The sequence below is a fragment of the Centrocercus urophasianus genome, unplaced genomic scaffold (assembly GCF_019232065.1).
Source record: "Centrocercus urophasianus isolate 14NV4802_14NV808 unplaced genomic scaffold, USGS_Curo_1.0 seq_11, whole genome shotgun sequence".
NCBI classification, from domain to species: Eukaryota; Metazoa; Chordata; class Aves; order Galliformes; family Phasianidae; genus Centrocercus; species Centrocercus urophasianus.
Genome location: NW_024884253.1, coordinates 24,802,764 through 24,822,893, shown reverse-complemented (window position 1 = coordinate 24,822,893; position 20,130 = coordinate 24,802,764). Strand labels below are relative to the sequence as shown.

General features: G+C 35.1%; 1 protein-coding gene across 5 annotated transcripts in view; it reads left to right on the top strand.

The window, feature by feature from the left end:
- CPNE3 (copine 3) overlaps positions 1–19,864 on the top strand; it is a 27,278-nt gene extending 7,414 nt beyond the window's left edge. For all 5 annotated transcript variants that reach the window (XM_042836715.1, XM_042836723.1, XM_042836699.1 and 2 more), the window contains 16 exons: positions 402–541; positions 991–1,170; positions 2,350–2,424; positions 2,828–2,899; positions 3,701–3,784; positions 5,314–5,403; positions 8,644–8,742; positions 10,417–10,503; positions 11,036–11,095; positions 12,439–12,572; positions 13,013–13,067; positions 13,162–13,213; positions 13,792–13,925; positions 16,118–16,354; positions 17,309–17,415; positions 17,746–19,864. In XM_042836715.1, the coding sequence (XP_042692649.1) occupies positions 410–541; positions 991–1,170; positions 2,350–2,424; positions 2,828–2,899; positions 3,701–3,784; positions 5,314–5,403; positions 8,644–8,742; positions 10,417–10,503; positions 11,036–11,095; positions 12,439–12,572; positions 13,013–13,067; positions 13,162–13,213; positions 13,792–13,925; positions 16,118–16,354; positions 17,309–17,415; positions 17,746–17,794 (1,647 nt within the window). In that variant the 5' untranslated portion in view covers positions 402–409 and the 3' untranslated portion in view covers positions 17,795–19,864. The remainder of the gene's footprint in view (positions 1–401; positions 542–990; positions 1,171–2,349; positions 2,425–2,827; positions 2,900–3,700; positions 3,785–5,313; positions 5,404–8,643; positions 8,743–10,416; positions 10,504–11,035; positions 11,096–12,438; positions 12,573–13,012; positions 13,068–13,161; positions 13,214–13,791; positions 13,926–16,117; positions 16,355–17,308; positions 17,416–17,745) is intronic.
- Positions 19,865–20,130: the final 266 nt, after the last annotated feature.

Below are 20,130 nucleotides of genomic sequence, written 5' to 3'. Positions count from 1 at the left end.
TTGTTGTTGACATCTACATCCTGAGTTGCTGGCATTCGTGTGGGTTTCATTGGATGAAATGTGAAGTTTGTGAAGTTTTATTGTCAGCAGTCCAGGCCACTGTGCCTTCTTTGTGATGTTCCCTGTTTTACATTTTGTTCCTCAAGCATTTTGAGACACTCGATCTTGTTTCACATTTGCAGACTTTGAGGTTTTATCCATATGCGGCAAAGCCGAGAATCTGACGGTAATACTTTAATGCTGGTACATCATAAATCTCTGAAATGGCATTTAGAGCCTTGAATCTCACTCCTGACAAGCTAATGATTCTAATCATCAGTCAAATAATTAATTCACTGTGACAATCCCTGTGTTTGCTTTCTAATCCATTTTTAAAATAAGTATATGTTGTTGCTTTCTAGCTTAAGAAATGGCAGCACAGTGTGTGACTAAGGTGGAGCTGACTATTGCCTGCACAAATCTTTTGGATAAGGATGTTGGTTCCAAGTCAGACCCGCTGTGTGTTCTTCTCCAGAATACAAGTGGTCAGCAGTGGTATGAGGTACGCTATGATGGTTCTCTTGAATCTGCTAGAAATATGGTCTAGCTTGCTGGACCTCTTAACTGGATGGGAGCATAATGCTAATTGTTGTTTCCAATAAATACATAGACCTGATGAACACTAGCCAAAACATACAGGACTTTTCTGAGTGTTTAAAAGTACTTTTAGAAATAAAGTATTCCCAAACTGTAATCACGTAGTCATTTGACAGTCTGTTATGTTGATCTTTCTGTTCAGGAGAGATGCTCATTACAGGGAGCAAAGGAAAACAGGATTGCAGATAATAAAGCCGTGGATTTTGTGTACTGTGGTTAGTTGCATTTGATAAAAGGTTTGTGGGAAGACATGTCCTTATACTAACAGGAACTTCTGACAACCTTTAATAATGTGTTACACAGGTGTAGTTTGTTCATGAAATTCTGAGCTAAGTGATATCTTTCCAACTGCAGGTTGATCGCACAGAAAGAATTAAGAATACCTTGAACCCTAAATTTTCGAAGAAATTTCTAATTGATTACTATTTTGAGCTTGTTCAGAAACTTAAATTTGGAGTATATGATATTGATAACAAAACCATTGAACTGGCTGATGATGACTTCCTAGGAGAATTTGAATGTACACTGGGACAAGTAAGTATGCAGATTTCCCTTAAAACTAAGAAAATAAAAGTCAATGCAAATCGTTTAGCACTTCTGCCTTAACTTTATCACAAAGTTCACATGTATGTGGAGGAACACCAAACTGGTTTCCATATTGTTTTTCAATTCTCAGTTCAGTTTATACTGTTTTGTCTTTTTTTTGTTTGTTTGTTTGTTGCAAAAGCTTTTCGTATACTGCCTCAAAATTTGCTTTAAAATGATGACTGTTGAGATTGTTGTTCTGAAAGTAAGTGGATTATCAATAAGCACAAATTAATAAGTGCTATTTATTTACTTAGGCTAAAACTCAAATTATTTTTTTTATACATTGAAGTAAAACAATAACAACAACAACAAAACTGGTGTGTAGCAACATATGAGTGTTCACAAAGGCCACATTAATGTTAGTAATTTGCTTTTCACTCAAGACAGGCAATGATTCTGGTTCTACTTTGAACTGTAAGTAGATTTCACTCTCATTTCCTTGCCAGCTTATACTGTTGGTGCTATTGCACTTGAACAGCTTCATTATCTTAAAAGATGTTCTTAAAGCATCCTTTGAAGGCATTTCTTCTCAGGAGAGTCTTCTTGGGATTTCCCTCCCTGCCAGCATTGTGAAATGAAGTTCATTAATAATTCATTCTTAAAGAAATGCCTTTAGGACAAATAGATGTGCTTAGAAATGGTTGCTTGGAAAGTGTAAAATAGCCATCTAGAAACACTGTTGAGAGAGGTGACATTTGTTTGCACGTTGTATATTGTCTTCATAAATCTGTTTACTGAAGATGTTTGTGAAAAGTGACTCATGGTTGAAAAGTATGTGTGGAAACTCTGAGAACAGTTTGAGAATGGAATGTAAGAAATTGTTATCCAGGTGTGTATCGTGTTACTGCATTGCATTTTATTTCAGTTTCATCAGAAATTCGGTATGTGTTTGGCTGCATTGGTATCTTTGACTTCGAAACTATACCAAGTATTACCTATTTTATCTGTAGGAAACCGTGGGAAATAAATACAATGCCGTTGCCTGTCATCTTCACGATAAAGGAAAAGCTCTCAAAATGAAAATACATCACTGTCTTATTTCATTTATTTGGAAATCTAAGTCTAAATCTAAAGCAATTAAACATTGCTTTAACAGTGCTTGATGCTCAAATTTTATCTTGGCAGATAGTTTCTAGCAAGACTCTAACGAAACCATTAGTACTTAAAAATGGCAGACCTGCTGGGAAAGGAAGTATTACGGTAAGACGATAACATTCTTCAGCATTTGTCCATAAATTTTGTTTTGTTGCACTTATGTAGAGGCTTGAGCACAGTATATCCCATCTACACTGCTATGAATAATGTCATATAGTATTTTTTTTTTCTCTGCAATTATTTCTTTGTCATCCAAAGGGAGAGTTGCTCAGTTTCTGGCTCATTGCATCCATCCGAATAATCACGTTTGGCAGTATCTTCAATGTAGTGTCATTGCTTTAGTGGATCCCAATGTCAAACTAAATTGTCACTCCTCCTGCCCCAATTTTTTACTTGTTTCTTTCTGAGCAAGCATGGCTTATAAAATGAAATTATCTTAGGAATATTGTGAACAGAATAAGAAAATTATTGTTTCTAGATACAAAATAATTACTTTTTGCTTATCTAGATTACAGCAGAAGAAGTGAAGGATAACAGAGTTGTCTTATTTGAAGTAGAAGCGAGGAAATTGGACAATAAGGTATTTAAGTGATTGCTGTTTTATTGATAAAGCAGTGAAATCAGAATGTTGTCACAAGACAAAACAAAATATTCAGTCTTATTTTTTGCTCAATTGATGATATCAACTAAGATTCTGCTTACACTAAAAACAGAAATTGAAGGAAGGCAGCTTCAGAGCAACTTCACTGCACATGTTCAAATGAATTGTAACACTTCTAAATTTAATGGGTGTGTTGTAGGGATATTTTGTGGACAGCATTCCTCCATTTGAATGGATGGTGTTACGCTTAATTGTGTAGGTAAGGGAGTTTTGCTAGATCTATTGACTTGAATATTTATATAACTGATTACTAGTAAGTGCTCTAAAAAATATTAGAAAGTTCAAGTAGAGTGTATAAATCTGTTAAATGTTTTGGTGCTTGTAAAGTGTTTGTTTGTACAAAATTTTATTGTAATTTCAATAACAGAAAAAGTATTATCAATTGTCGTGGCTGATTTTATGATTATTATTTTTTTTTTAATTAGATCAAAGCTTTACTTCCTATGTATCCTAATGCTTATTCCTCAAAGTATTCGTTTGCTTGAACTGTTGAGTGTGTAGTATGTAGTCATAGCAGAACTTTATCTTAAAGTGAAATTCTGTCTTTCAGAAGAGGAAATGTAACCAAAATGACATTTCTTCATATGAAGTGTTTGTTCTCTGAATATTTGCTTTACTTTTTTTTTTTTTTTTTTTTTATCTTAACTGTTTTTTAAGTGGCATTTAATGGTGTTTATGCCACAGGCTGTTCTGGGATAATTATGTATTCTTCAAATACAGGATTTTTTTGGAAAGTCAGATCCTTATCTGGAATTCCACAAGCAGACTGCAGATGGAAACTGGGTGATGGTTCACAGAACAGAGGTAGGATATTTTTGCTTGCAACTTAGAGTTGAGTTTCTTTTGATTTGCAGTGTGTCATACTGACCCAGGACATGTGGTCTTGTTAGAAGTTACCTCATCTGTTCCACTGACTTTCTCTTCTACAGGACAGAAAGTTTACCTCACTTTGGTTGTGGTTTATGCCATCTATTTTTTTAAAACTTTCTGTAATTTAGAAGACAAGTCTGTCAGTATATAGTTCCTTTTCAAAACATTTAAGTGCTACTCTAAATGTAGAATTTGGACATGCAAATGTGCTGTTCTTTCATGTCAGTGTCTCCTAGCTGTACTGGCTTACTAATGAAAGGAATTATACTGAATGCTTGCATAGCAAGGGCATGTCAAGGACAATGTGGAGTTTGGGAAAATGTAAGCAGCAGCAGCCTTCTGGCTGGGAGGGGCAGAGGTTCCATGGCAGTGACTGAGAGGGTAGGAATAGGTTCAAAATGTCTCACTGTAATGTAAGCTCAAGCTCTAGTCAAAAGCTAGGTAGTGTGCACATTGATAGGAGTATGACCATATTTGTGTGAGACAGACGTTGAGGTATGAGTTCTTTTGTGTGAGGCTTATAAAACCAGTTTTTCTCTCACGAGGCCATTCTCCTGCATAAAAGGTATATTTTCCACAAGGATTACAGTCATCTTTAGTTTAAATAATGAATCCAGAATTTGCTGTTCCAGGCTGCAATTGATTGGAAGACTATTTCTGTATGTTACAGATCTTGAAAATCTTTTTGTGTTAATTTACGTGTTCATTTATTTGTATTATTTACTATGTTGATTTTCAAAATAAATATCTCTATCCCTAAATATCAGCAATGCTGGAATTGTAAATATTAAGTATTAATTAAGATATTAAGTATTTGTTTATTATGAAGGTTGTTGTTGTTTTGGTTTTTTTTTTTGTATCTGGACAGTTTTTAGTTGACAAATTCTGAAGACCTTCTAGTGGTGTTCCTAAACATCACTTGATTAAATTTAAGCTTGAGAGACCATGTGCAGCAAGGTGTCCTTTTGTCCTCAAGCTCTGTTATTGCATATATTTCTGTAAGTAGTATTTCGTAATAAACCCTGGCTGGAGTGAGAAGTAATCTCCAGAGCACTGCTGTGTTCAGAAATGTAATAATTTTCCACATTTTTCTTGGTATGTTGTGTTTGTGTGCATGTTGCTTGTATAACAAAGGGGGGGAAAATGTTAAAATAATATCCCAATGTCATTATGTATTTAAGTATAAAGAAATGTAAAATTTTGCAGTGTACTTGAGTTGGATAGTAGGTCACAGTGAAGTCTAGAAAATAGAGTTGAAAAGATCCCATCTCTGTTGGGCAATGATACTGCATTTTAAGAATGTTTTATTTATTTATATCCTATACATTAAGATTTTAATTTCAGGAAGTGATTGACAGCAGCATTAGTCAACAGTCTTGTTTGTTGTATGAAGGTATGACCAATTGAGGATGACTACTTTTCACTCTTAAGAACCATACTAATCTGGCTTTTTTTTCTGCCAGGTTATTAAAAACAACTTGAATCCTGTTTGGAGGCCCTTTAAAATCTCTCTCAATTCTCTGTGCTACAGTGACATGGATAAGCCCATCAAGGTAATGTATAAGAAATATATATATGAATTTGTGGGAAATGTGTTCTACTTACTGTTTCTTTTTGTTTGAAAACAAATGGAAGTCTTAGAGCTTTTGTTTTAAATTAATTTGAAAGCCATTTATGTATAGGCACACTTGAGGGAAGAAAAAAAGTAAAATCTCACATCTTGCAATTTCAGACTCATAGCTGGTCTTCGATGGTCTGAGCCCTAAGTGGCTTTGGAATGACCAAGTCAGTTTGTCATTTAGATTCTTAAAGTTACAATGTTTCATCAGCCAGTATTGGTGGCCTTAAGATACTGTACAGTAAAGTTGCATGGTGGAGGTTAGAATATGCTTTATTCTGTGCTATGGATTGTGTAACACTGTAACTGGTGCAATACTAATGCTAACACTAATGAAACTCTTATTGTGCTCCCTGATGTAATTAATTGCACTTTTTCTTAATATGCAAGCTGAGATAACCAATGTGGACCAGGTGTATCATCTTGTAGATTCCAGATAGAGCAGCTTTTCTCCTCAGGTGAAACTGCACCTTCTGTCAGAAGGTTAACAAAATCTGTGGAGTCAGTTTTACAAGGACTATCTTTAACTCCGGCATTTCAGGTCTTACCTTGAGTGAACTATGTTTAACTTCTGAGTATTTTTCTTCAGGAATTACCATAGTTTAAAGATGGAATTGAAGATACGTAGCCAACCAAAACTTTGTTTATAAGCTAATGCGAACATCATAGAGCCTGTTATTTTAGCATTTGGTAAGAACAAAACAAAACAATAACAACAAATGAAACTACTGTACTTTCTGTTCTTTGGGGAAAAGCAAATGAGAACATGAACTACATGTGACTGATATTAGTACTGTGGCTTGAGGCAGTCCTGGAAAATGCTTAACAGCCACAGAGATGTGGATGTTACAAGCACCTGTATGTGTTTAAGTACATAATTATAAAGCAGCCTAATGAACAGTTTCACAAGTTCTGAACCTGAGACCCTGCTTCCCTTGCTGTTGCTTTGATTTTTCTTTTCTCATTTCTTTCTTTTTCCCTTTTCCTTGAAATAGCTGTTTCCTTGTACTGCTTCTGAGTATGTTATAAATATGGGTTTTTTTTGTTTTTTTTTGTTTTTTAATAAACATCTCTGATAAAACTAAGACACTGATTAAATTAATTCTTTTGGAATCTTACCTCAGAAGCACAGACTTGTTTCCAGAGGAAATCAATTTTATTTGGAGTTGATACTGACTTGCAAACAGACAGGGGGCTGAATTCCAACTTCTGGTATGCAGTAATTTAGAAAACCAGGAGCTATCACTTCAAACATTAAAATGCAAACAAAATTGTATCATATTATTGAAGGATTAAATAATGCTTTAACACTTTTGTATGCGCACAGTTACGTACATAATGGGCTATTTGTCATAGTAAGTAAAAGTACCAGTTTTTCCCTAATGAGTTGCTTTTCATCTATTTAATGGCTTAGTTTGTGTATTCCCAGCAATGCACAAACCAAGTTGATTCTTTGTTTTCTGGATTTATTGCTGTGTTCTTTGGAGTGTGTTTGTAGTCGGCGATGCTTTTCTGTGCTGAGAATGTGAGCTGTTGATTTGGAGCATGCATGCCAAATTCTGCTGGGGAAAATTCTTGTACAGTTTTTTCACATGGTTCCTTAATGTTACCGTGTGTTCAAGAGAGTATATTTGGAATAAAATAAATGTTTCTTTCTTGCTTGGACTAAGTTTTGACAATTGAATTCAATGGATTGAATATATCAAGCAAGACAAACTAATTCCTTAAAAATGAAATAAATGTTAACAGTGAACAAGTACTGTAACTTTTGACTCAAGAAGTGTCTTCAGTTTTTGATTTCAGGTACCAAAGCTCTTGGCTGATTATTTGATTGGCTTACTTATGGCGTTCAAAATAGTACACCTAACATTTGCAATGAACATCTGTCTGTTGGTATTGTGGATGCTTATATGAGTTGCTGTTGAGTGCATGTGTGTGTGTTTTTTAGTTATTAGTGCATACAGAATGTTATAGGGATGGTGCAAACTGCAACATTGAGGCATGCTTTCACAGTTTAGAATCTCCACATCATGTTTTGTGCTTTGGCATTATTGCTTGTTTTCTGAAAGATAATTTCTCTCAGGAATTCAGACCTGTATGTTCACATTGTTTGGTTTTCATTGTAACTCCCAAATGAAGTGGCAATAGAATTGAATTGTTTCTCAAATATAGCAAGACTTTTTCAGTGTTGAAAGAAAAATATGAAAAAAGCTGTGCAGTTTTATATACATATATAGGATCATATTCTTGAAGTTTTTTTTTTGTTTGTTTGTTTTTTAAGTTTATCTTTTCAAAATAATTTTCAAAAATAATTCCTTCTTGGACTCTCAATTCTAATATTTTAATTGGTTTAAAGTTATTTTTCTATAATTTGATCAATTACAGTAAGTTAACTAGCACGCAAAATTATAGTAAAATATCAGAAGTGGATGGAACTAGTGTGTGCACTTACATAGATTTTTACTTAATTGGGGAATGTTTGGAGTTTTAGATTTCAAAAAAAGTCATTATGGTGAAAGTAACAGTGATTAAAAATATGTTCACTTAAACTAATATATTCTCAAACAGGAAAAAAATAAAAAGTGTTTTCTCCTTTTTCTGCGTTGGAGGTGTTTGTTGCAAGATGAATTATTTGAATACTGAATCTTTACCATTAAATGCTGAATACAGGCAAGGAGTGATTTTTAGCTGACATTCAGATATATGAAGCATGGATCATAGAGACTCTACTTTTTCTAGTATTAGGAACAAAATGAAGTCCTTTCTACATTTAAAGCTGAACCTTCATATACTTACAAATTCTGAGTTATCTTTCAGATTAATGTGCTGTTTAAGTATGAATAAAACTCCTGAGAGCTAACAATTCAGCAATTTTTCTTTTAAGCTAGATACTCGATGTTAAATTTGCTTGAGACCCGACAGTATTTAGCATTCTCAACTCTTCACTTCAGTGGAGGATCAGATCAGCAACTGGGTAGTTTGGCTTTTACCCTGTTGAAATCCATGATCATTAAAAGCTTGTATAAACCTAAGACTGCAACACAAGAAAAAGTCAATGATGTAAGAGTTCCAGGAATGTTTTGTATGTTCAGGCTTATGTAAAAATACCATTGCAGTGTTGATTGTTTTTGTAGGCTTACTTCTGTTAATAACAATGGGTAATGCTTCATTTTAGGTTGAGTGCTATGACTATGATAGTGATGGGTCTCATGATATCATAGGAAGTTTCCAAACCACGATGTCAAAACTGAAGGAAGCATCTCGGTCCTCACCTGTAAGTCTTACATAGTCTAAACTACTTGTATATTTTTGATCTGTTCTACTGATTTCAGAACAAAATTTACATCACTTTTTTTTTTTTTTTTTGGTACCTCAGTTGTATTGTGCTACAGCTGAACAATGCTGTAGTTGAAGCTGTCTCAACATTTACACTGTGAATCCACTTTTCTGGGCCTAATATCTAGGCTGAAAAAAAAAAAATTCCTCTGCAAAAGAAGAAAATAATTTTAAAAAATTATGTAAAGTATGACATTTAACAACTGTAATGTATAGTTCAGTTGGATGTTAGCTCTCCTTTAAAGTGAATTTACTTTTAGTGTTCTAATGAGTTCCAAACCTTGTAATAAACGGTTTCAATTCCAAAAAATGAAAGAAGATATAATAACCATAGCAGTAAAGTGCTCTATTGACATATATTTTGCCAAAATATTTTACCATCTTTTCCTTTATTCTTAAAATCTTCAGAATCACTCTTGCATTGCCAATAATAAGATATACTGAGTGCCTGTCTGTACTTTTCTAATCTCTTGAGTGTTGTATTTGCACTAAATTCTTCAGAGCTGTTAATGGTGAGGAGTCAGCGTTGACTCTGGATTTTTTTTTTTTATTGTTTTGAGCCTTGCCAGGCTTTTCTTGTCGATATCTGTTCCTGAATTCATTTTGAGTTACTACAGGGTTCCATTTATTGCTTCTTAATTTTCTGTGTTATTTGCAGAAAATTCTGGTTTCCTTATATTTTCCTATATATTTTTTCCTTTACTTTCACTCTCTCAGTAATATGGAGTAAAGATACAAGATAATGCAGATATTATGCAGTATGCTTTTTCTTTCAAAAATAACTAATTTCTAATCTCACATCCTCTGAATCATTTGATAAGATCTGTAAAATATTTCCAGTGTGTGTTGGAATTGGAGTATCTGTACTCCCAAGTGTGTTCTTCAGTTCAGACAATTATGGTATCGGCTATAATTGGAAGATTTTTTTTCTAGGAGGAAAGAAGAAGAGGCATATAGAATTTTCAGGTACTGACCTGGTTAGTGTACCCAGTGCCTTTTTTCACTTGAGATTAATTGGCAAAGTGACTTTTTTTTTTTTTTTTTTTTTTTTTTTTTTAATGTAGTTTAATTTAAACCAAAGAAGTGAAGCTTGTCTTTCTGGCAGCAGGTCGGATGTTATGGCTGAAATAGCTCCTCTGACTTCTTATGCACCAAATACACTACACTGTGGCAGTAGTGATTGCCATTAACATAGCTAGCTACATATCCCACTTTGTGGTTAAAGTATTAGTTTAGTTTTTTGGAAGCTTAAATGTATACCTTATATCTCATTATATGACTGCCACTGCTGTGGGAGTAGTGATTTGCCTGAATTGCTGTGTCTTTGACAGCAGAATCCTCAGAAAATTGTACTGAGTTTCTTCATATAGTTAAAACACAGCTGTCTAAATAAACTTTCTTGCAAGCTTTTGATAGGAGAGTTATCTGTTTTTTTTTTTTATAGGAGGATAATAGGATTTTTCTTGCTGATATTGGGCCTGCTGTGTTTATTTTTGGTAGTGAAACAAAAAGCAATTTAAAAACAAATGTATGGGTGCTAGAGGGAAGAATTTCTGAAAGTGTTGCATAAATAATATTTATAGTACTTCTGTTTTCTTTGGCATTTGTGCAGGTTGAATTTGAGTGCATCAACGAGAAGAAAAGACAAAAGAAGAAAAACTACAAAAACTCTGGAATTGTGAGTGTTAAGCACTGTGAGGTGAGTAGTATATTCTGGTATTACTTTGTTTTTGATTGTTCATGCATTACAGCTCTCACCAAGTGTACCTCATTCTCAAACTAAGAAATTTCAAAATGTGTATAATTGGCAGAAATAGTAAATGTTCAAGGGCTTTGATTTATATAATGTCTGCCATTGAGGCTGTCTCCCACCTCTATCCCCTTCAGTATTCTCTTGAAGGTTGCCTACCAATTTGTAAGGCCATTCCTGAAACACTCAATTTCATAATTAGAATCTGCTAAGTCTTAATATGTTTTATAAATGATAGTGCTTTCAGAGTTGCTGCGTTGTCTGTTTGTAAGAACCTTTGGAACAAGTCTGATTCCAATGAAAGTGTAGCTGATAGCGTTGACTGTAAATATCCTCACTACAGTGAGAGTTATACTGATAGAGTGAAAGTAATGATTTGTATGAGTAAAGATAAGAAATCTGAAACCTCAGAAGTGGTTCCAACAATATTTATTGTTCTCCCTTTCAAAAAAAAAAGTTGCTTTCTATCTTTTGTTTTCAGATCATAGTAGAATGTACATTCCTTGATTACATCATGGGTGGGTGTCAGCTGAATTTCACAGTAAGTTAAATCCTCTATATAGAACAACTTCAAAACTTTGGAGACAAACTGAAGTGTATTGTGGATTGCCTGTGCTCTTCATTTGATTATTATAAGATTTTGTTCTGTACTGTGGAGGAGTGTATTGAATTAATCTTGGCTGGTCACTAAGCCATGCTATCACTCCCCTACTTAGAAGTACAGGGTGAGAAGATCGAAAAGTTTCTGGGTCAGGCTAAAGATAAGATCATTCACTGATTACCATCATGGGCAGAATAGACTTGAGGAAGGTTTATTCAATTTATTGGCAACTAAAAATGCAGTAAGATAGCGATAAATATAAATAAAACTGAAAAATACTTTCTTTCCACATGCTCTTTCCAGAATCAGCTTTGTTTCTGACTCTTCTGCCTCTACTCTACCAAGTGGTGTAGGAATGATTGGGAAAAGGGGTTGTAGACAGTTCAGTCTATTTCTCGCACTGTTCCCCTGCTGGAGAGCCATCTGGAAGCATCCTTTAGATCTTACAGAGCTTCCTTCCATTGGCAACACCTTGCCACATAAACCGAATGCAAAGGAGACACTTTTGCCAGTGTCCTATCTGGTTTGTTTAGGAAAAATTATTTTCTTTGCTCACAATATAAAGATAAACCTGTGGTTATTTTCAGAAAGGATGTGCTGAATTGTGTGGAAGAAAATCAAGGACAAATTTAGAGTTCTCTGATGTTCAGACTTTATTCAGGTTTTGGTTGTTTTTGTTTTGTTTTGTTTTTCTCCCATAATGGCTTCTTCTGCTTGCCAACTCCATCCTAACTAAAGATTTACCTTTTACCAAGGATTGTGGTTTTCAAGACCCTTTGCTAAATGAAAGTAAAATCCAGAAGCCACCATGTGGGATCTGGCATGTAAGCTGTAGTTCACGAAACTAATACTGCATAAGTGCCTCATCATCAGTGGAGAGATGATGACCTCTTGAGGTCAGAGAAGGTCTACAAATAGTTCTTCCACTGGGTCTGTCTAGTTGTACGTCTGAGCAGAAAGAGGTAACTGACAAGAAACAGCTTATTTTCACAGCTGTTAAAGAGCTGCTGTGAATGGTAACTGAAAGTAAACACAGCCAAAAAAAACCTGACAGATGAAGTAATTTCAGTGCTTCCAAGAGATGTAGGGCTTCTACTATTTTTGTGGTGGTATTGTTTTATGTGTGTTTAAACTTCCAAGAAACTTGCATTTAAGTATTGGGCCTGTTAGATTTTTGTAATAACATTTATAATTCTTTTGTAGTTCTTACTTTGGCTTTGTCTGTGATTAGATGCACATTTTCACCTCAAACAGCAGCTTGTTTTGAATACTGCATTTGGCAGGTGGGCATAGATTTCACAGGCTCCAATGGAGATCCACGCTCTCCTGACTCCCTTCACTACCTAAGCCCTGATGGAGTTAATGAATACCTAACAGCCATTTGGTCCGTAGGGATGGTCATTCAAGATTATGATACGTAAGTTTTATTTTTTTTTAAGTCATTGTTTAGAGTCTGAATAGCTTTTTATAGCCAGCAGATGTGCCAGTGAAAGTTTTGAGCTGAATGTAGGGCTAAAAAAGACTATGTAGTCACTACACAAGTGCATAATCACAGGGGCAAATTTGTATTTTCAGCAGAACAAGTAAAGCTTTTATATTTGTGATGTAAAGAGCCTCATTAATTTAAATAAATGTTTGATTTTATTTTTTTTTTTCCAATTTGGAAAATAGAATATTTTTTAAATACTTGTTTTGTTCATAGAACCAATTACAGGGAGAACTGCACCCAATTTTGCCTCTTAATTCTTAACTGCATTTTTAATGACCAAAGGCAGTACTGATTAGCTAAACTTACTGAAGTAGGACAGCTTTTAGAGGAAAACAATAATTTCATTTTCTTTAAAATTGCCTTTTTAGAGATAAGATGTTTCCAGTCTTTGGATTTGGTGCACAGATTCCTCCTTCCTATCAGGTAATAGAGCATGTAAATCCATAAGTCAATTAAAAACATGTATTTTAGGAAGGAATTGTATGTATATTCCTGACTGATTTTTGTGTATTAACAGGTGTCACATGAGTTCCCTATAAATTTTAACCCATCAAACCCATTCTGTAATGGTAAGTGACAGAAAGTAACATCAGACATAGAGAATAAAATGTCTAATGTGAAAGGATGAAAAAAAAGCATTTGAAAAGAGAACTGTGGTACATGTTGCTCACATTAATTAGATGAGATTAGTCATCTCATTATCAGGAAACAATTTTATAACCTGCATCTTAATTAACAGAAGTAGCATTTTGGTCTCTTCTGAAGTGACTTGAAGAAACCTTTTATAACAGCTAGAGTCACAGTACAGGTAAACTCTGCTGATGTGGATTTTTCTAATTTGAGTACTATGCTGCAAGATTCTGTTCAGCATAGGCTCTCTGATCACATTGCTAATTACCACAAATTGCCAGCCAAAGAGAACTGCTGAAATTTAGTTGCACATACTTGGACATACAGTATTTGACCTTTATATTCTTGACATAAAACCAAGCCTCCATTACTTGTGAATAGTTTAGTTTTTATCTTCATGGTTGGCTGTACGTCTTTGCACCGCTACTTTAGATAACTGATAATTTTTTAGAAAAATTGAGTGCTTCAAAATATTCTATTATGCAAGGAGTACATTGACACTATTTATATTCTCTAGGAATCCAAGGCATTGTTGATGCATATCGTGCTTGTCTTCCTCAAGTGAGGTTATATGGGCCAACCAATTTTTCTCCAATTATAAATCATGTGGCAAGATTTGCTGCTGCAGCCATGCAGCAGCAAACAGCATCTGTAAGTTCATTATCAGTGTGTTTATTTTTCAGTTGTCTTTCTATTCTTGTTTATAAGTACTTTTTTTCTTTTAAACTTTTAAGTGTACCTGTTTTAACAGCTGTCCATTTACCTTGTGAATTGATTTTTGCTATCTTTGAAACTAGATAAAATCTAGCTTATTCTAGCAGAATGTTCACAATTCTCATTATCAAAGTAAATTTTTCAGAGTTGGTACTTAAACTTAAAAACATACATTATCTTAATGACGTTTTCTACTGAAAACTCAAAATCAAATAAACAAGAGAAGACAGGAATAGTAAATGGATGTTAACATGGACAATGAACTGTCCTTATCAAAAAACGGTAGGTGCTGTGTACCTTGCCCTTTCCACCCAGTTACATATTAAAACAAAGGTTGCTCTGAAAGTAATGCCTCCTATTTTATTATGTTGGCCCAGTATGTTAGAGGCAATTGTTGATGGCATGGCAGTAGAGGTTGTAATTTCCCCACCAATATTCTGTTATGTCTTGTCATATGATGGCAGCAGGGGGCAGTCTGACAAAACTGCATCTGATATGGAAGTGTGGGGTGAAGTAAAGTCGTTGAATTCCTTCATGCACTCACTGATGTTTATTAATGCTTGCTGAATGTTTATGGATATTAAGCAGTGGTTTTTAATACAGTGAGGCGGGGGGTAGTGCATTCCAGCAGTGATGACAGTGATGTGAAAAACATGCCATTTTTCTGGATGACTGTGTGCAGCTGCCACACCACAAGATGAAGAGCAATTATCAGTTCATCCACACGAATCCTGGAATTAGAACCAGGGAATTGTGTGCAGAGCCAAATAATGGCCTTGGTAATAATAGTGGCTGTGCTGGAATATTGCAAAGTTTGGGCCTGGTGAGTCTCAAGAATGTTCATAGGAACACTGTATACAAGTCTGTGAGGATCTGTTGAACCAGTACAAGGCTGTAGGTGAAGGTTTTCCTGGATCACATCATTACTGGTGACAAGACCTGGTGTCACCACTAGGAGCATGAGTCAAAATGGTGATCCATGGACTGGTGACATGAATTCCCCATCGGAGAAAAAGGTTAAGGTGCATTCCTCAGTTGATGATGCGCATTGCCTTTTGTGATAGGAAAGGGGTGATCTTTTTTGGATTTCTTGGAACCCAAACAAACCATCAGCTTTGACTACTGCATCCTGACACTGACTAAGCTGAAGGCTTGAACTTCCAGGGATCAGACCAGAGAACAGCAACCTCTATCTTGCAACATGATAACAGTGGACTCCATACCAGTTTGAAGACCTTAGAGTGCTTTGCCTATTTTGGCTGGAGTGTCCTACCACACCCAGTGTGTAGACTGGATTTGGTGTCTTCTCACTTCTGTCTCTTTGGACCTAAGAAAGATGAACTGCATTTGCAACGTCTTCCTAGGAATCATGCCATCATAGTAGCCATGAAACAGTGGGTTATCTCCACTGGTACAGATTTTTGTGAGCATGGCATGCAGGCTCTTGTTCACTGCTGGCAAAATTGCACAGCTAATGGTGGTGACTGTTGAAAAATAATGTTCTGTAGTAGAGAATTTGCTCTATCGAATTGTGTATGTTCTTTCTATCTGTTGTAGCTTCCATGGAAATAAACAGAAGGTGTTACTTTCAGAGTGACCTAAACATGTGCAAATTGCTGACCATATTAAGAGTTAGTAATTCTGAAGAGGCATTTTCTGTTTCTCTTGGTTACATTCTCCCGCTCATCCTTTCTTAAATGAATGAAGCAAAGGTTAGTGTTTCATAAGGGTACTGTTAGACCTGAAGAGGAAAAAAAAAAATGAGAGTTTCAATTGCAATCTGTATTCTGTTTGGAACTTCAGTAAACTGCCTCATAACTCAGGACACTACTTGGAAGATATGTTATTTGGGTTTATTTGGGGATTTTGGAGAGGAAAGGAAGCGTGATGGGATTGTTTTTTCAGAAAGGAGTGTTGAAAGATGATTTATATTAGAACATTTTATTGTCCAAATCAATTGCTTTGGACTGTACAGAAGCCTGAGCAAAACATAAATATTTGTAACTTCAGTGAGTGCAATGGACTTGTTTACAGTCACGACACTATATAGCCTTTGCTTATGTTTTCTGAGCACATATGCCCATGTGTTGTCTCTTTCTATCATAACACACTGTTAATTGATTTGACAGCAATACTTTATTCTTCTGATCATAACGGATGGTGTGATAACAGACCTCGATCAAACTCGAACTGCCATAGTTAATGCTTCAAAATTGCCCATGTCCATTATCATTGTTGGTGTTGGAGGAGCAGACTTTGATGCTATGGAGTTTCTTGATGGTGACAATGGAGTTCTTAGGTCTTCATCAGGAGAACCAGCTGTCAGAGACATAGTCCAGTTTGTGCCATTTAGGAAGTTCCAAAATGTAAGTAATTTTAATGGCATGGTATGTAAAAACTGTGGAGGCATACTAGGTTTGCTAGGATATCCTATATACAGTTCTGAGCTTTTGCAGTGACGTTAAAAAGATCTGAAGTCTGAGATATATATTAATCAAATGCTCCAAAGTAAGAGCAAAGACTTTTAGCATCTGTAGAGTTTCCGTTAGGTGAGCTGATTCATGTTTTAAAGAATGCATGCCTAGTTTGGCATGCATTTCTGACAAGTTGTTACAGGTGAATGATCATTGTAAAGCCTCCTGAGATTAGATTACACAAGAGGATGTGTTTTTCATTTTGGAGGAAGGCATTACTGTGATTCTGTTATGGAAAAGTGTTTCTTATTGTGGTCATGTCCATTTTTAAATGTAGATGAGTGTCACGTTTTAATGTGGTGCTAGAATTGAAGTGTAAGTTGGTAAGGTGGTTCACCATTAGAAGTTGTGTGTAGAAAGAAAGTAGTGGTAGTTTTCATTAAAAGAAAGATATATATACATATATATACTTCTCACTTCCCAGAACATGAGTCAATTGGGTCTTGATTTTTTGCTGTACAACCCAGTAAAATATGCACAGGTTACATAGACTGACATATAGAAGTCCAATCTCTGAAAGAAGTGAATTAAAAACAAAAATTGAAGACTTCTTTGTGATGGGTAAAATAAACTGAAATGAGAGCAATATCAATATTGTGTATAATTATTTATAAATTTTTTTTTATTCCTAGAAAAAGTGGCAATATTTTTCAAGAGTTGTTTTATCTTGCAGTAAAAATTACATAAAAAGGGAACTTCTGTTTATCCTACAAGGGTACTGTGTAAATGTCAGATGTTAACTCCTCTTACTAGTGGAGATACTTAATGCCTGTCTTAGGATTTCCTTTAACAGTTGGTAGAGATGGAAACTTCATGTTCTCTATTTTTTTTAATTTTTTTTTTAAGTCTCCAAAGGAAGCTTTGGCTCAGTGCGTCCTGGCAGAAGTCCCTCAGCAGGTGGTGAACTACTTCAGCACCTACAAATTGCAACCTCCTAAGAATTCTGCTGCAAAGTGAGTGGGCTGAGTGGGGAAGCTGAGTCTTCATGCCTTCTTTACTTGGTGTACCTACAGACTTTGTACATACGCACACCTCTGTGTTAATGTGTTAGCTTTTTCCTACAAAACAGTTTGCCAAGAGTGTCTTCTGAAGGCCAAAATTGTAATTGTTTTAGTATTCAATGTGTATTTATGGGATAGATGTTATATGGATGTGCTTTATTTTGAAAACTAATAGAGGGGGAAAAAGATGAGATTGACTATGCAGAGAGAGGGAGGAGAATGATGAAGAGCAGAATGGCTGCCTGTTTGATAAATGGCCAGTGAGAGTGTTTCTTTCTTCAGTTACTTTCTTGAGTGGGGATCAACACCAAGCAATGCAATTTCTCAGTGATTGTAAAAACAATCTGATGTGAAAAAAGGGCATATCTCCAAGCAGGTAAGTATGTACGTGCTGCAACAAATCTGGAATGTTTCATATTTCTGTGTCTACTAGAGCACCATAAGAAAACTTCGTGACAGTAGTGAGTGCCAGAACAAAGTGTAGAAGTCCTCCTTGCATACATACTTCATATTTGCTACTTTAGTGCCTTTGACCAGTGCCTTAGATCTAAGACTGTCTGAATATGGGCAAAATGTCTAAAAATCTCAGAAAAATACTACTGGCCCTTGAGGCTACTACTGTAGATGCTGTAACATACATTTGAGTGAGAACACTTAAAAAACAGGAAGTTCAGGTGTTTTTCTTTCTCTCCTTTGAGACAGCCATATGCCTGTTGATCTTTAAAGGGCCAGGGCACATTGTGAAGTAGAAATCAACATTTTAACTGGAAAATTCTGTTGAATAACTGCATGTTATCATACAAAGCTGGTTCTACTTTATATTGATTTTTGTCATATTTTGAATCATGCATTTTTCTGATGAGCTATCAAAAGCTAGTGAAAAGTGCCTGCAGAAAACAATCCTCTTCCACCCCTAGCAGGAAGTTATAAGTAAATATCTTTTGGATTTTGGATGTCTAGTTGTAGCATGTTACAGCAAAATGGGCTAAAACTGAATTTAGCCTTCTTGGGCACCCAAGATGGCACCAGTTTATAGTGTATGTGCCTTTTCTGGCTGCTGGAGCTGCACTGTTCTTTTTCCACATATGCATAATTCTGCCAAAAATCTGAATTCATGTTAATGCATTAACAATCATGGATGAGTATTGAGATTGCTTTACATATCCTGTAGGTTGGTCTAAATGTTCCATATGCAGCTGACTAGTTACCACTCATTGATTTTTCTTGGTGGAAGAGGGACATAAATTGTTTTAGGACTGAGATAAAAGAAAGATATTTTGTTTTGTATTAAGTCAAGCACTCTTAAAAAATATATATATATACATTCGTACATATTTTTATATATATATATAATTCATGTTTTGGTCATATAAAAATATATGGAGTAATTTCTTTGTAACTGGAGTGCAAATGCATCAGTATTTCATACATAAGGTATAATGAACTGTTATGCTCTATCTGCAAGAGACAATATTAATATCAAGGAATTAGTTATGAATCTAAATCACACTGCTTTAGATTGATAAAGAATGATTTTGCACCAGTTAACTTTCACAGTTGTGTGCTCCATGCAGACAGGGAGCAAACGAGATGGGGTGTTAGTGCTTTGTCTGGATTCATTGAAGTGGATGTGTACTACTGATCGGAATTCAAAAATTCCTTTTGAGCTTTCTGCCAAAAATGATGCTGCATCTCAGTTATGTTGCTGTGGAAGTGCATTTAAATGTATTAACATATGTTAATAAGCATAACTGTAGTAATCACCTGCTGTGTATAAAATAAAACTTATTCCTGAATTCATTGAGCTTAGGAAATTAAATAGCATATCAATAACGTCTGATCTGAAGGTACCCTATGCTTTGTAAAATAAATATGTTTCAGACCTGACAATGGCTAGAATCATTTTCCAGGTATTCTTCTCTTCGGAGCATACAGCTAAAAGCATGTTGAAAACTTTGGAAATTTCCATGTTGGGCTGAAGCAGTATTCTGAGCTAAGGTATGCACCAAATTGGATCAAGAGGAAGGGGAATTTTCTCATTTTGCTGGTTTTTTTTTTGTTTTGTTTTGTTTTTTTTTTTTGGTTTAATTTCTATTTTTACATGTGAAAAATGCCATATTAGCTTGAGAGTACTAAGCAAAATATTGTGTTAAGTTCTGGGAAGTGTATGTGCTTGTAGATCACTTGCACCACCTTGTGATAAAAGTAATATATAGCAGTCTCTGTAATCAAGAACTCTTTGCTGTTTAATGGCTTAATATATACATATGTGCAGCAGAGAAATAACCTGTGACCAGAGTTGTGGGTTTTGTTTTTTTTTTTTTTAAGTACTTTCCATATGTATTTCAGTTCTGAAGCTAACTGGTTTACAATGCTACACATTAAAATTGTCATTCCAGTATATTGTCTTCTGTCGTGCTTTTGTATTCAGCATTTTCTTTGGAACAACAAATACTGTTTTTGTAATTGTTGAGATGAGTATTGCACAGGCTGAGCAGCTTAGATAAATATATGTTGATAGAGGGGAAAAATGCCTTCTTACTTGGTGGTTGTGAACGTGCAGTCTGTATTTCATAAAACATAATGTACTGACTTTATCAACGTGATATTCTGAAATTGGATAGTTTTAGCAGTGACTGTCTCATTCATGCTGAAATATGCACTTAT